This window comes from Acipenser ruthenus, chromosome 46 (genome assembly GCF_902713425.1).
Source record: "Acipenser ruthenus chromosome 46, fAciRut3.2 maternal haplotype, whole genome shotgun sequence".
Classification (NCBI taxonomy): domain Eukaryota; kingdom Metazoa; phylum Chordata; class Actinopteri; order Acipenseriformes; family Acipenseridae; genus Acipenser; species Acipenser ruthenus.
In genome coordinates, this window is record NC_081234.1 from 1 (window position 1) to 15,100 (window position 15,100).

General features: G+C 44.9%; 1 protein-coding gene across 3 annotated transcripts; it reads left to right on the forward strand.

Moving 5' to 3' along the window:
• Positions 1-509: 509 nt before the first annotated feature.
• On the forward strand, positions 510-15,093 carry LOC117966085 (prominin-2-like). 3 transcript variants are annotated; one of them, XM_059013745.1, is made up of 17 exons: positions 510-705; positions 1,226-1,300; positions 2,085-2,148; positions 3,155-3,299; positions 3,724-3,876; positions 4,099-4,222; positions 4,480-4,565; positions 5,694-5,778; positions 6,390-6,530; positions 7,301-7,372; positions 8,028-8,120; positions 8,491-8,544; positions 8,798-8,878; positions 11,112-11,180; positions 12,207-12,293; positions 14,113-14,225; positions 14,390-15,093. In XM_059013745.1, exons 1-17 carry the CDS (start codon positions 520-522, stop codon positions 14,454-14,456), a joined length of 1,695 nt encoding a protein of 564 aa, XP_058869728.1. In that variant the 5' UTR covers positions 510-519; the 3' UTR covers positions 14,457-15,093. The 3 variants fall into 3 exon arrangements, with proteins under 3 accessions (XP_058869728.1, XP_058869726.1, XP_058869727.1); XM_059013743.1 differs by lacking the exons at positions 14,113-14,225; positions 14,390-15,093 and adding an exon at positions 13,152-14,081; XM_059013744.1 differs by lacking the exons at positions 8,491-8,544; positions 14,113-14,225; positions 14,390-15,093 and adding an exon at positions 13,152-14,083.
• The last annotated feature ends 7 nt before the right edge of the window (positions 15,094-15,100 follow it).

Sequence of the window (15,100 nt, forward strand, 5' to 3'; positions counted from 1 at the left end):
GTAACAACACTGTACACAAACCGGACTGTCAGCGCGGTCTGCTCCCTTCCTCTGTCTTTGTTTCTTTCGTAATTTTAACACTGACATCGCGTGAGGCGCGTACACAACTGAAGCCGAGCAGACAAACGTGTCAACCATAACATAATGAATCTAATGATAATAATCTGACTAATTCGAGATAATTGCTGCTGCTAAATATTTACCAGCATAGTGTGATAAAGCACAGTGAAAGCATAGGCAAGCATTGTAAAACACAGAGAGGTATGGTAAAGCATAGGCAAGCATTGTAAAGCACAGAGAGGTGTGGTAAAGCATAGGGAAGCATTGTAAAGCACAGAGAGGTCTGGTAAAGCATAGGGAAGCATTGTAAAGCACAGAGAGGTATGGTAAAGCATAGGGAAGCATTGTAAAGCACAGAGAGGTCTGGTAAAGCACAGGGACATGACTGAAACACTTGCTTAAATATAACAGGTTTATTTTTTCTAATGTATATACATTTTTGCAGATATCAAGAGTGTGATGGACAGCCTGCAGTCCATCAGAGACAAGAGACAGACTCTGCAGAGCCGACAGCCTGTCCTCGTCACGAACCTGAACGAACGAAAGAGCAGACTGCAGCAAACACTCACGAGCCCCGCCTGCTCAAACTGCCAGCCCCTCTCCCTCTCCGCAGACAAGCTGCAGATAGAGGCAGACTACAGCAAGGTGAACCGCTCTCTCACCCACTCATAGTAATCAAACAGTGCTATCATGGGCAAGGCAGTCTGGTGCCAATTGGTGCTAATCTGTGAAACCAGCCTTTTAGATGCATCACTTAACCTTGTTGACCTTAATCACAGTGATTTTTAATATTTTTAATTTTTTTTTAAAATCAATCACCTGGAGAATTCCTTTCTCAGGAGCGTATTGTTGGCAACAGTTGTTGGGGCAGCAGTGTGGAGTAGTGGTTAGGGCTCTGGACTCTTGACCAGAGGGTTGTGGGTTCAATCCCTGGTGGGGACACTGCTGCTGTACTCTTGAGCAAGGTACTTTACCTAGATTGCTCCAGTAAAAAAAAAAAAAAACAACTGTATAAATGGGTAATTGTATGTAAAAATAATGTGATATTGTAAGTCGCCCTGGATAAGGGCGTCTGCTAAGAAATAAATAATAATAATAATAATAACAGTGAAATGCTGACACGGGTCCTGTCTGTCTGTCTGTCTGTCTCTCTCTCTGTCTGTAGATTTCCAGTGTGGACAGCGAGTTGAACAATATGAGAGACATCGCTGCTTACGATCTGCAGGGTCAGATTGAAAAGGCAAGTAAACTATTCTTTCAAAGTTTAAACAATATTCCAGCGATATCCTTTCATTTTAGAATCAGCTGGAAAAATAAAAACTGCAGTTCGTACCACAGTAAAAAAAAAACAACAACAAATCTCTTCCGAATAAATTAAAAAAACTGTGAAATAAGAGAAAAACTGGGGTTTTGAGATGTCGAGATTTGGGGTTGGCTTTTCGTCAAACGCTCCATGGTGGTGGGTGTAGCCTGCGTTACACGTGTCTGTGACAGCGCAGCTAGGACTCAACAGCAGCTTCTGAACTCCAGGACCAAGAATCACACACATGCGCAGCATCTGAAGGATTGCAGTAAAAAAGCACTCTGGATGACTGCCAACGTCATAGCAAGTTAAGAGGCAGGCAGTTAAAAAGTAATCTGTAAGGTACCTGTGTGTGTTTCAGCCTGATAAATGAGTTCTCCTTCATTTTGTTTGAGAGGAAGTGAGCTGAAGCTGGATAGCTGTGTATTGGCTGTATGTTGGTGGTCCAGTGGTTGAAGCAAGGGGCTTGATACCAGGAGGTTCAAATCCCGGCTGAGCCACCGAATCACTGTGACCCTGAGCAAGTCACTGAACCTCCTTGTGCTCCGTCCTTCGGATGAGACGTAAAAGCAAGGTCCTGTTGGAACAGCAGCAGTTCTGCAGCAGCAGCAGCAGTTGTTGATGATGCAAAGCTCACCCCCCTAGTCTCTGTAAGTCTCTAAATGACTATAATGACTGTTGCATGGAAGTTTCTGAGTGTGTTACTGTGCTCTGATTTCAGGGAAAGGAAACATTCAAGAACGTCCCTCAAATGGTCATCAACGAGACCAGCTCTGCAGTACAGAGTGAGTGTTTTGTGGTTGGTTTAGTTGCAGGCAGGATACAGGAGATTGCTCTTAAAACACCCACTGCCCTGTCTCCATTGATTCCAGCATGCAAAAGTTACACATAGATAGCTGAAGCATTATCGTAAGACACCACGATGTCGCCCCTCGTTAGAAACAGAAATCAGAGCGTGGTCACTTTCCTAATGTTCTTTGAGAAAGCTGAACTGAGTTTTGATTTTCATTCTTATAACCATATGATGTGGACTCCAAACCCACAGTGCCTTAGAAATACCATAACCATTACCTTAGTGAAAGCACAGCAAGGTGTAATAAAGCATGAGATGGGAAAGCATGGGGAAGCATTGTAAAGCACAGAGAGGGATGGTAAAGCATAGGGAAGCATTGTAAAGCACAGAGAGGTCTGGTAAAGCATAGGGAAGCATTGTAAAGCACAGAGAGGTGTGGTAAAGCATAGGGAAGCATTGTAAAGCACAGAGAGGTCTGGTAAAGCATAGGGAAGCATTGTAAAGCACAGAGAGGTCTGGTAAAGCATAGGGAAGCATTGTAAAGCACAGAGAGGTCTGGTAAAGCATAGGGAAGCATTGTAAAGCACAGAGAGGTGTGGTAAAGCATAGGGAAGCATTGTAAAGCACAGAGAGGTCTGGTAAAGCATAGGGAAGCATTGTAAAGCACAGAGAGGTATGGTAAAGCATAGGGAAGCATTGTAAAGCACAGATAGGTATGGTAAAGCATAGGGAAGCATTGTAAAGCACAGATAGGTATGGTAAAGCATATTCAAAATATTTAAAAAAAAAACATTTGTAAGGGTAGTGAGTGACGCATACACTCCCTAAAGGATTTGAATGCACTGACGAGACAATAAGCCTGCATATCTGTGCAATGATCCCGGCACACCTGAGCACACTGTAGCCTTATTCAAACCAGCCCTACCGCTCCTTCTTCTGGATAACACAGTATCTACTGAAATCTCTCCACACACTGGGGCTGTGATTTCTTTACCTAGGTATCAAGGCGGCTCTGGATGGGATTCAGCCTGAGCTGGACAGACTCCCCTTCCCTTCCCTGAGCTCAGCCACGGCTACCATCACCACCATACAGCTGGAACTCAGGAAGCAGGGCCAAGAGGTGCAGAGATACGACTACATCAGGTACAGTAGTGCCCCCTGCTGTACGGGGTGAGGCATGACACCCACACCCTCCCCCCCACTGCTTTACATTCATTCTACAAGCTTAATAATAATAATAATAATAATAATAATAATAATAATAATAATAATAATAATAAGACTCCCATTGCAGAGCAGTTTGAGAGAAAGTTCAGGATTTACATTCCCTCTATGAGCTTTTTAAAGACTTTAAGTTAAACATGTATGTGTGTCTGTCTCTATCTCTCTCTCTGTGTGTCTCTGTTCCTGTCTCTCTCTGACTCTTTGCCTGTCTCTCTGTGTCTGTGTGTCTGTCTCTCACGCTCGCTCTCTCTCTGTGTCTCTGTGTTCCTCTCTCTCTCTCTCTCTCTCTCTCTCTCTCTCTCTCTCTCTCTCTCTCTCTCTGTGTTATGTGTGTGTGTTGCAGGTGGAATGTATCCATTGTCCTGTGCTGTATGATCCTGCTCATTGTGCTGCTGAATTTCCTGGGCCTGGCGTTCGGGATTGGGGGTGTGTGGTCACGGCAGGATCCCGGCAAGCCAAACTGCCCATCCAGCTCGGGAGCAAACCTCCTCATGGCGTGAGTATCACCCTCTGATACCCCGGGGGCAGCCTGGGGTAACACGCAGCTTCACCAGCCCCCCTACGCATCAGCGCTGCCCCCTGCTTACCACCACATCACTGGGCTTGCTGTGTATACTGAACATGCTCCCACTTCTATCTCCTCTCTCCTCTCTCCTCTGCTCTCCTCTCCCCTCTCCCCTCTCTCCTCTCCCCTCTGCCTTCCCCTCTCCCCCTTCAGGAGTGTTGGGTTCAGCTTCCTCTTCTCCTGGCTCCTGATCCTGCTGGTTTTCGTCATTTTCTTCGTCGGGGGGAACGTGGAGACCATCTTCTGCAGGAACTGGAAGAACCAGGAGCTGTTCAAGGTGAGGGTGTCGGCCCCTTCCCCTCTCTGTTTGTTACCCTCTCTCCCCCTCTCCCCTCTCCTCTGTTTGTCCCCCTCTCTCCCCCTCTCCCCCGTTTGTTTGGCCTCCTCTCTCTCTCCCCCTCTCTCTCCCGCTCTCCCCTGTTTGTTTGGCCCCCTCTCCCTCTCCCCCTCTCTCCCCCCCTCTCCCCTGTTTGTTTGGCCCCCTCTCTCTCTCCCCCTCTCTCACCCTCTCTCTCTCTCTCGCTCTCCTCTCAGTTTGTTGACACGCCAGGAAACCTGCCCAGCAATCTGGACGTCACAAACGCCTTCGGGATCAAATTCAACACCAGCGCTGTTTACAAGTGAGAAATTCCTGGAGCCCCTAGACAGGGCCTTGCCTACTGTCTTACATGTATCCCACAGCACAGCACAGTGTAATACAGCACAGTGAAAGCATTGTAAGGCACAGGGAAGCATTGTAAAGCACAGAGAGGTCTGGTAAAGCATAGGGAAGCATTGTAAAGCACAGAGAGGTCTGGTAAAGCATAGGGAAGCATTGTAAAGCACAGAGAGGTAGGGTAAAGCATAGGGAAGCATTGTAAAGCACAGAGAGGTATGGTAAAGCATAGAGAAGCATTGTAAAGCACAGAGAGGTCTGGTAAAGCATAGGGAAGCATTGTAAAGCACAGAGAGGTCTGGTAAAGCATAGGGAAGCATTGTAAAGCACAGAGAGGTAGGGTAAAGCATAGGGAAGCATTGTAAAGCACAGAGAGGTATGGTAAAGCATAGAGAAGCATTGTAAAGCACAGAGAGGTCTGGTAAAGCATAGGGAAGCATTGTAAAGCACAGAGAGGTCTGGTAAAGCATAGGGAAGCATTGTAAACCACAGAGAGGTCTGGTAAAGCATAGGGAAGCATTGTAAACCACAGAGAGGGATGGTAAAGCATAGGGAAGCATTGTAAAGCACAGAGAGGTCTGGTAAAGCATAGGGAAGCATTGTAAACCACAGAGAGGTATGGTAAAGCATAGAGAAGCATTGTAAAGCACAGAGAGGGATGGTAAAGCATAGGGAAGCATTGTAAAGCACAGAGAGGTCTGGTTAAGCATAGGGAAGCATTGTAAAGCACAGAGAGGTCTGGTAAAGCGTAGGGAAGCATTGTAAAGCACAGAGAGGTCTGGTAAAGCATATTAAAAAACAAACCATGGTAGGCTATAGTAAATGCAAAAATGACCATGCAAATTTACTGCGGCAAGCTTTTATGCAAAGTATAACTCTGTTAGAGGTGCTAAACAGCTTGTGTGTTCCCCATTTGTTATCAGACAGCTGATGTTATTTAAACAGCAAATGTTTAAATAAGTTTACTACAATTACTGCTAATGATGATAATAATAATAATGCTAATGACACTAACCCTAACCCCCTTTGTGTGTGTGTGTGCGTGCGTGCGTGCGTGTGCGTGTGTGTGTGTGTGTGTGTGTGTGTGCTGCAGTGGCTGCAAGGCTGGTCAGTCTCTCTACACAGTTCTCAATCTGGACCAGCAATTTAATCTGCAGAAGTTTCTGGATGTCAGTAAGGTACACCATAGCAACACATTTTTTATATCCTGCGCTGTAGGGTTTTTCTCTGTGAAACAAATGGCTTATTTAACTGTCAAAAACTATTTCAAGATGTTTCAAGATTAAACAGAAAAATAGCTTTGCCAGATTAAAAATCGTTTTCTCTGGAGTTATCATAGAGTAGGAGGCCTGGTGGTCCAGCGTTTAAAGAAAAGGGCTGGATACCAGGAGGTTCAAATCCCAGCCACTGACTCACTGTGCGTGACCCTGAGCAAGCCACTGAACCTCCTTGTGCTCCGTCCTTCGGATGAGACGTAAAACAAACGAGCTCCTATTGGAAGTGACTCTGCAGCAGCAGCAGCAGTTGTTGATGATGCAGGGTTCACCCTCCTAGTCTCTGTGAGTCGCTTCGGATAAAAGCGTCTGCTAAATGACTAATTCATAATCATAGAAGAATAAATATTTAAATGCTTTACCTTAAAAAAAAACAGTGAACTGTATTTCTTTAAAGCCCAGACAAGTGAAAGTGATTCTCTTAATAAATGCAGTGCCGCCCGCTTGAACTCCCAATGTTTCTCGTTGAGTTTGTCAAGTTGTGAAGCTTGTCTGGGCGTCTGTCTCCCCTCCAGCTCTCTGCAGAGTTCACTGTGAAGCTGGGCTTGCTGAGTGTGGATCTCAGTGGCGTGCAGCTGCTGTCTGACGAGGGCCGAAAGAAAGTGCAGGAGTTCAGAGATGTCAACAAAATCAACAACTCCTTCAATAGCACAGAGGCACGCTGTCTGTCTGTCTGTCTGTCTGTCTGTCTGTCTGTGTGTACTTGTTTGTGTCTGTGTGTGTCTATACATGTGTGTGTCAGACTGTTGTCCTGTCTGTCTGTTTGTGCGTATGTATTTAGTTTGTTTGTCGGTGTGTGTGTGTGTGTTTGTCCGCCTGTGTTTGCTTGTGTGCGTGTGTCTGTCTGTCGGCCTCTCTGTGTGTGTGTGTGTGTGCGTACGTGTATGTCCCTGTGCTTGTCTGTGTGTCTCTGTCTCTGTGTGGGTGTCTCTGTGTGTGTGCGTACGTGTATGTCCCTGTGCTTGTCTGTGTGTCTGTGTCTCTGTGTGGGTGTCTCTCTGTGTGTGTGCGTACGTGTATGTTCCTGTGCTTGTCTGTGTGTCTCTGTCTCTGTGTGGGTGCCTCTCTGTGTGTGTGCGTACGTGTATGTCCCTGTGCTTGTCTGTGTGTCTCTGTCTCTGTGTGGGTGCCTCTCTGTGTGTGTGCGTACGTGTATGTCCCTGTGCTTGTCTGTGTGTCTGTGTCTCTGTGTGGGTGTCTCTCTGTGTGTGTGTGCGTACGTGTATGTCCCTGTGCTTGTCTGTGTGTCTGTGTCTCTGTGTGGGTGTCTCTCTGTGTGTGTGTGTGTGTACGTGTATGTCCCTGTGCTTGTCTGTGTGTCTGTGTCTCTGTGTGGGTGTCTCTCTGTCTCTCTCTGTGTGTGTCTCTGTCTCAGTGTGTGTGTTACACCTGCCGTTCCTCATGTTTTCTGCTCTCCTCTCTCTAGTTAAATAAAAGCCCAGTGCAAACCGACCTCCTGGTGTTTGCAGCCCAGCTGGAGAAAAAGGCATCAGAGCAGGTGAGCAAGGTGCAGCAACGGTCTGCCTGTCTGTCTGCCTGCCTGCATGTCTGTCTGTCTCTCTGTCTGTCCATATATCCATCAGTGCCACGGCTCTCTCCTCCTTCTCTGAAATGAAACACATAGCAAGCCATCGTCATCGCTGTGTTAACTTGGTGTTTGAGCTGCAGCTGCATCAGCAGCACTGGCTTTGGCAGGGGCTGTGCTGTACTGTATGCTACTGACGCGCTTGCTTCAGTAAACCATGTCATTATTTTGTATACTTGCTAAACTGCTGATGCATTTTCACTGGTTTAAAAAGCCCTCCTGCTCTGCACTGGACTCGCCTGACCTCAGCACCGCGTTACTGGATCCTCAGCTGATGCGCTATCCTTGCACTATCGCACTGCTAACATGTCACTGTAGATATAACTTGCTGTGATCCTAACCGGCTGCATCCTAGTTCATATTGTATTCTAGTAGTGTTATTATTATTTGCACTTACTGTAAACTACACTGTGTTTAAATATGAAGCTTGCATTGTAACCCTGTGCTGCCCTGGAACACCTGTGAGTCGCCTTGGATAAAGGCATCTGCCTAATAATAATAATAATAATAATAATAATAATAATAATAATAATAATAATAATAATAATAATGCTGCCTTGTGTTCCAGGTGGATCCTCTGGTAAAAAACAACTTGACAGACGAAGCCCAAAAACTGAGAGACTTGCAGAGAGACGTCGTAGACTTGCAGATAAACGACGTGGTAAAAAAAAAAAGTCCTTTGTTTGTTAGTTATTATTATTATTATTTATTTCTTAGCAGACGCCCTCAGCCAGGGCGACTTACAATTGTTACAAGATATCACATTATTTTTACATACAATTCCCCATTTATACAGTTGGGGTTTCTACTGGAGCAATCTAGGTAAAGTACCTTGCTCAAGGGTACAGCAGCAGCGTCCCCCACCTGGGATTGAACCCACGACCCTCCGGTCAAGAGTCCAGAGCCCTAACCACTACTCCACACTGCTGCCTCAAGCGATTCCTCAAAATCACACCGATGTTTGCATCCCAAAAATAAAATGTCTATCCTTTTGATTTATTGAATTTTCTATTTATTTATTTGTATTGCAGGCAGAATTGAATGCCAGCCTTAACACCCTGTCCTTCACCAGAAAGGACCTGCAGGTACAGCTTCGTTGCGCGCGTGTTTGAATTCATCGATAATGCCGCCGCGGTGATGCCGCGGTTACCTGAACCCCAGTTATCCGCACAGCCCCTTGTTAGCCCGTCCTGTGTGTGCTGTGCTCTTAGTCCCTGATTGCAAAGCCCAAACCAGCCCTCAATCTCTGGTATCTACAGAACAGTGCGGTGCTATGCAGGGATGGAAAGCAGTTTCAAAGTGAATACAAAGTGAATTCCAGTTTCATTTCTCATCCAGGGTCACGCTGATAAAACCTTAAGCAGCCTCGATACTGTGAAGAGCAAACTCAAGACCGATCCACTTGCCATTACAACAAAGGTTGAGTATATGATTTATTTTTCATTATTGTTTTACTTTGTATATATCTATATCTATCTATATCTATTGATATCTATCTATCTATCTATCTATCTATCTATCTATCTATCTATCTATATCTATTGATATCTATCTATAATTCTATCTATCTATCTATCTATCTATCTATCTATCTCTCTCAAATTCAAATTCAAATTGGCTTTATTGGCATGACAATAAAAATAATTGTGTTGCCAAAGCACATACATGGCATAACCGACTCAAATATACAGACAAATAATTTTTTTTTATTACTAACAGTATCCCTCCTCCCTCTATATTAATACAGTAAACAGAATCCCTCCCTTCCCCTCTATATCAAACAGTACCCCCTTCCCCCCTCTATATTAAACAGAATCCCCCTCCCTCCCTCTATTAAACAGAATCCCCCCTCCCTCCCTCTATTAAACAGAATTCCCCCTCCCTCAGTTAAACAGAATACCCCCTCCCTCCCTCCCTCCCTCTCTCTATATTAAACAGAATCCCTCCCTCCTTCCCTCTCTCTTTTCCCTCTCTAGTGTGACGTGTTCACGGTCTGTCCCTCAGGCTATGACAGGTCTCCACATATTGACCAGCCAATCTGGCTGTGTGTTTGTCTTCTCCCAGCAGGATTGACAGCTTCTGGGTATCACACATTTTTGGGAATTCTGGGACTAAATCACAGAATTTGGGGAAGAAAATGTCCCTTATGTTTTTATATTTTTCACACTGTGTCAGGAAGTGAATCTGTCTCGACCTCTCCTGTCTCACAGTGACCACAGTGCCTGTTCTCCCTGGCCAGCCAGGTTTGCCTCTGTCGGCCTTTTTCAATATATATATATATATATATATATATATATATATATATATATATATATATATATCTATCTATCTCTATATCTATCTAGATATAGATCTATCTATCTATCTATTTATCTATCTATCTATCTATCTATCTATCTATCTATCTATCTATCTATCTATCTATCTATCTATCTATCTATATATAGACATTAACGCTAATAATTATATGCATCAGAAACCTCTTCATTTTGTTAAAAAACTTTCTATTATTTATTAAAACAACGTGAAACCAACACACCGCGTTTCGACACACAGTGCGTCTTGATCAGGTGTTGCAGCGATTGTCAATCAGAACACACAGCAAACACCTTTATCATATATAAAGGACACCAATCAATTCAATAGTTAATCTGGATAACAGCCCTGGACATTATTTAAACTTACAGCTGACAATGTTCACCTATGATAGCATTCGTTAATTGAACATGGTTTTAGAATCAGTTGTTAATTCATACACAGTGTGATTATCCAATGATTAAACTCAAGCACTGATACATTAAGACAGACATATATTCTGCTATACGTTACAGATCATATTACATAGTTAACTTAAACACAGTTATTCAATACTGAGGATTGGAAGACATGGGAAGGTGATTCTCAATCCCCGGACAACTGAAGAATTTATATTTTAGTTTAGATTTAGTTTGGACAACTTGGACAAAACATTTGGAAAGGCCTGCCACCACACCTAGGGAACCCAGATCCCAACAAAGAGCAACAGACTTGTCCTGTGCTTAAACGAATGAGCCACTGTCTGAAGAACTCCATTTGCTTAGAGTGTGGCTCTCTAGGACCAGGGCTGGCCACTCCTGGACTAGAACACAGAAGAATTAGGGGGCGTTTGATCTTCAACATTTTAAAAGGCGTTGAATGAGTTAATCACTACTTGAACGCTGTCGTGCACAGCGAACTCATATGGGAACGGATTTAAAAAAAACTCTCTTCTAGTCTCGTGGGGACATAGGGATGAGAAGCAAGCGAATGGACGAGGACCTCATAGGAGAATGCTATTTTCCCCCCCCCATATAAAACAAAGGGGAAAAAAATGATCAATGAAAAATGTTTTTATTATGCGTCCAAAACTTTTTTTCCCCCATCTGTTTTCAATATTTCATGCATGAAAAGGTTAATCCGGGACCAGAACACACAGTCGAAAATTCAGTGGAGAAATTAAAAATCTTAATTTATGCTCTTTCTTATGTGTGGCAGGTCAACAAGGTGCACTAAAGTGTGTGCTACATATGGCAGGCGTTTTTTTTGTACATGACCGTGCATGTTTTTTTTTCCCCATGTGCATTAACATTAATATAATGTTTCAGTTTTTTTTGTTCTTTGTTTTTTTTTGCAGCTGTTCCTCTGTTTTCTCGATAAAGCCTTGGCCAGTTTGCAGCAGTACCTGGACTGGGTTTTGAAAATGGTTTGTATTTCAGGGACTGGGGATTTTTTAAAGTCTCCATTGAAAGTCATTAGTGACGTGTACAATGCTTCCCTATGCTTTACCATCCCTCTCTGTGCTTTACAATGCTTCCCTATGCTTTACCATCCCTCTCTGTGTTTTGCAATGCTTGCCTATGCTTTACCAGACCTCTCTGTGCTTTACAATGCTTCCCTATGCTTTACCATCCCTCTCTGTGCTTTACAATGCTTCCCTATGCTTTACCATACCTCTCTGTGCTTTACAATGCTTCCCTATGCTTTACCAGACCTCTGTGTTTTACAATGCTTCCCTATGCTTTACCATACCTCTCTGTGTTTTGCAATGCTTCCCTATGCTTTACCATCCCTCTCTGTGCTTTACAATGCTTCCCTATGCTTTACCATCCCTCTCTGTGCTTTACAATGCTTCCCTATGCTTTACCATACCTCTCTGTGTTTTACAATGCTTCACTATGCTTTACCAGACCTCTCTGTGCTTTACAATGCTCCCCTATGCTTTACCATCCCTCTCTGTGCTTTACAATGCTTCCCTATGCTTTACCACAACTCTCTGTGCTTTACAATGCTTCCCTATGCTTTACCAGACCTCTCTGTGCTTTACAATGCTTCCCTATGCTTTACCAGACCTCTCTGTGCTTTACAGTGCTTCCCTATGCTTTACCAGACCTCTCTGTGCTTTACAATGCTTCCCTATGCTTAACCAGACCTCTCTGTGCTTTACAATGCTTCCCTATGCTTTACCAGACCTCTCTGTGCTTTACAATGCTTCCCTATGCTTTACCAGACCTCTCTGTGCTTTACAATGCTTCCCTATGCTTTACCAGACCTCTCTGTGCTTTACAATGCTTCCCTATGCTTTACCAGACCTCTCTGTGCTTTACAATGCTTCCCTATGCTTTACCAGACCTCTCTGTGCTTTACAATGCTTCCCTATGCTTTACCAGACCTCTCTGTGCTTTACAATGCAGTTTGATATCTGTTTGACTGTGTGGTTTGTTTCTGGCAGGTTGTTGAGTTGTTGAGTTGTCAGTCTCTGATTGTCTCCCTGGATAACGTCTACACCATCAGCTGTGAGAATGTACTGAACCCCTGGGTAAGAGAGCTGGGCAAGGGGCAGGGGCCAACCCCACACACCCAGCAGGAAATACAGGGGCAAATATACACAGGCAAATTACACACAGGCAGAAGATGTGAAACAGTTTCAAATGCGTTTTCAATGTGGGTTATTGTCCTTATTGGCAAAAAGGGACATGTGGTGTTGACATTGTGAGCTTCATCTTGCAGTGAGCTTCCTTCATTCTAGGATGCTTTATTTTTTCAGTTAGTCAGTCGAGTGAACAGACTTTGCTCAGAAAAAAAAAGTCAAATTATTTTAAGTAACTGGACTATCAATAACGATTGCATTGTGACACTGTGTGTGTGTGTGTGTGTGTGTGTGTGTGTGTGCGTGCGCGTGCGTGTGTGTGTGTGTGTGTGTGTGTGTGCGCGTGTGTGTGCGTGTGTGTGTGTGTGTGTGAGTGCGCGTGCTGGTGTGTGTCTGTGTGTGTGTGTGTGTGTGTGTGTGTGTGTGTGTGCGCGTGCTGGTGTGTGTGTGTGTGTGTGTGTGTGTGTGTGCGTGTCAGTGTGTGTGTGTGTGTGTGTGTGTGCATGCTGGTGTGGGTGTGTGTGTGTGTGCGCACGTGGTGTGTGTGTGTGTGTGTGTGTGCACGTGGTGTGTGTGTGTTGTGTGTGTGTGTGTGTGCACGTGGTGTGTGTGTGTGTTGTGTGTGTGTGTGTGTGTGTGTGTCTGTGCGCACGTGGTGTGTGTGTGTATGTGTCTCAGTGTCTCGTCTCTCTCTGTGCGCACGTGGTGTGTGTGTGTCTCAGTGTCTTAGTGTCTTGTCTCTCTCTGTGCGCACGTGGTGTGTGTGTGTATGTGTCTCAGTGTCTTGTCTCTCTCTCTGTATTTCAGAATGCGTTTTGGTTGAGTCTGGGCTGGTGCACGTGGTGTGTGTGTGTCTCAGTGTCTCAGTGTCTCGTCTCTCTCTCTGTATTTCAGAATGCGTTTTGGTTGAGTCTGGGCTGGTGCACGTGGTGTGTGTGTGTCTCAGTGTCTCAGTGTCTTGTCTCTCTCTCTGTATTTCAGAATGCGTTTTGGTTGAGTCTGGGCTGGTGCACGTGGTGTGTGTGTGTCTCAGTGTCTCAGTGTCTCGTCTCTCTCTCTGTATTTCAGAATGCGTTTTGGTTGAGTCTGGGCTGGTGCACGTGGTGTGTGTGTGTCTCAGTGTCTCAGTGTCTCGTCTCTCTCTCTGTATTTCAGAATGCGTTTTGGTTGAGTCTGGGCTGGTGCACGTGGTGTGTGTGTGTCTCAGTGTCTCAGTGTCTTGTCTCTCTCTCTGTATTTCAGAATGCGTTTTGGTTGAGTCTGGGCTGGTGCACGTGGTGTGTGTGTGTCTCAGTGTCTCAGTGTCTTGTCTCTCTCTCTGTATTTCAGAATGCGTTTTGGTTGAGTCTGGGCTGGTGCACGTGGTGTGTGTGTCTCAGTGTCTCAGTGTCTCGTCTCTCTCTCTGTATTTCAGAATGCGTTTTGGTTGAGTCTGGGCTGGTGCACGTGGTGTGTGTGTGTGTGTGTGTCTCAGTGTCTCGTCTCTCTCTCTGTATTTCAGAATGCGTTTTGGTTGAGTCTGGGCTGGTGCACGTGGTGTGTGTGTGTGTCTCAGTGTCTCAGTGTCTCGTCTCTCTCTCTGTATTTCAGAATGCGTTTTGGTTGAGTCTGGGCTGGTGCACGTGGTGTGTGTGTGTGTCTCAGTGTCTCAGTGTCTCGTCTCTCTCTCTGTATTTCAGAATGCGTTTTGGTTGAGTCTGGGCTGGTGCACGTGGTGTGTGTGTGTGTCTCAGTGTCTCAGTGTCTCGTCTCTCTCTCTGTATTTCAGAATGCGTTTTGGTTGAGTCTGGGCTGGTGCACGCTCTTCCTCATCCCCAGCATCATCTTCGCCGTCAAAACAGCGAAACACTTCAGAGCCGTGAGGAGCAGCGCCAAATCAATGTGGGTCCCGGACTCGACAAAGTTCTGAGATCAATGAGCCGCTCGGAACCGGACCGACGCTGATGGTCCGAGCGGCCTCCTCTCTGCACTGCGTTTTTCTCATGTTCTATTTTGTAATAGTAGTTTGCTCATTGCGTGTTGTCCCTCTTGTTGTTTTGCTGCAGTGACCTCGTCTCGCTGGACACCAGGGCTATGTTTGGTCAGTTGCCCCGAGCGAAGCTGTACCAGTAGAGGCGCGTCTCACTTGTGTGGCAGGAACAGCATCATCACTTTTAGAAGCTTTCCTAGCTGCGGAATGACGGTTCGAGGAAGGGCGAAAAAAGACAGAAGACCTTCATCCCAAATCCCGAGACCCTCTGATTATTCACACCCAGCCTTAGATTCAGATCGTTTGAGAAGCTGCTTCCTGCTACCCGGGTCACTTCCTGTGCTGCGGGTCAAGCAAAGAACAAAATGTGTAGTCCCGGTGTCACAGCATATATATTCCCCCTGGATATTTGATCTCCCTAGGAACCAATATTCAGGAATATCGGTTCCCCTTCCAAATATTTGTACCCCCTTATCCTTTTGTAACAAAGTCATCTTTCTTTGCATAGAAGTCTTTATCCATGCACTTTCAAATACACATTTTTAGACTGCTTTTCCTAACCCCAACCGTAACCTTGTACCACCCAGTCCCCTAACCCCAACCCAATATTTGCTGAATATTGGTTCCTGTTTCCCTCCCTGCAATAATAAAAGTGACAAAACTACTAAAATGATGTTGCATTCAAAAGAAATATGTATTACACATGTTGCAATTATTTTACAGGCTTGATTAATTATAATAAATAAAAGCAGTATCAGATTCTCCAACATTTAAAACGCACTGTGCC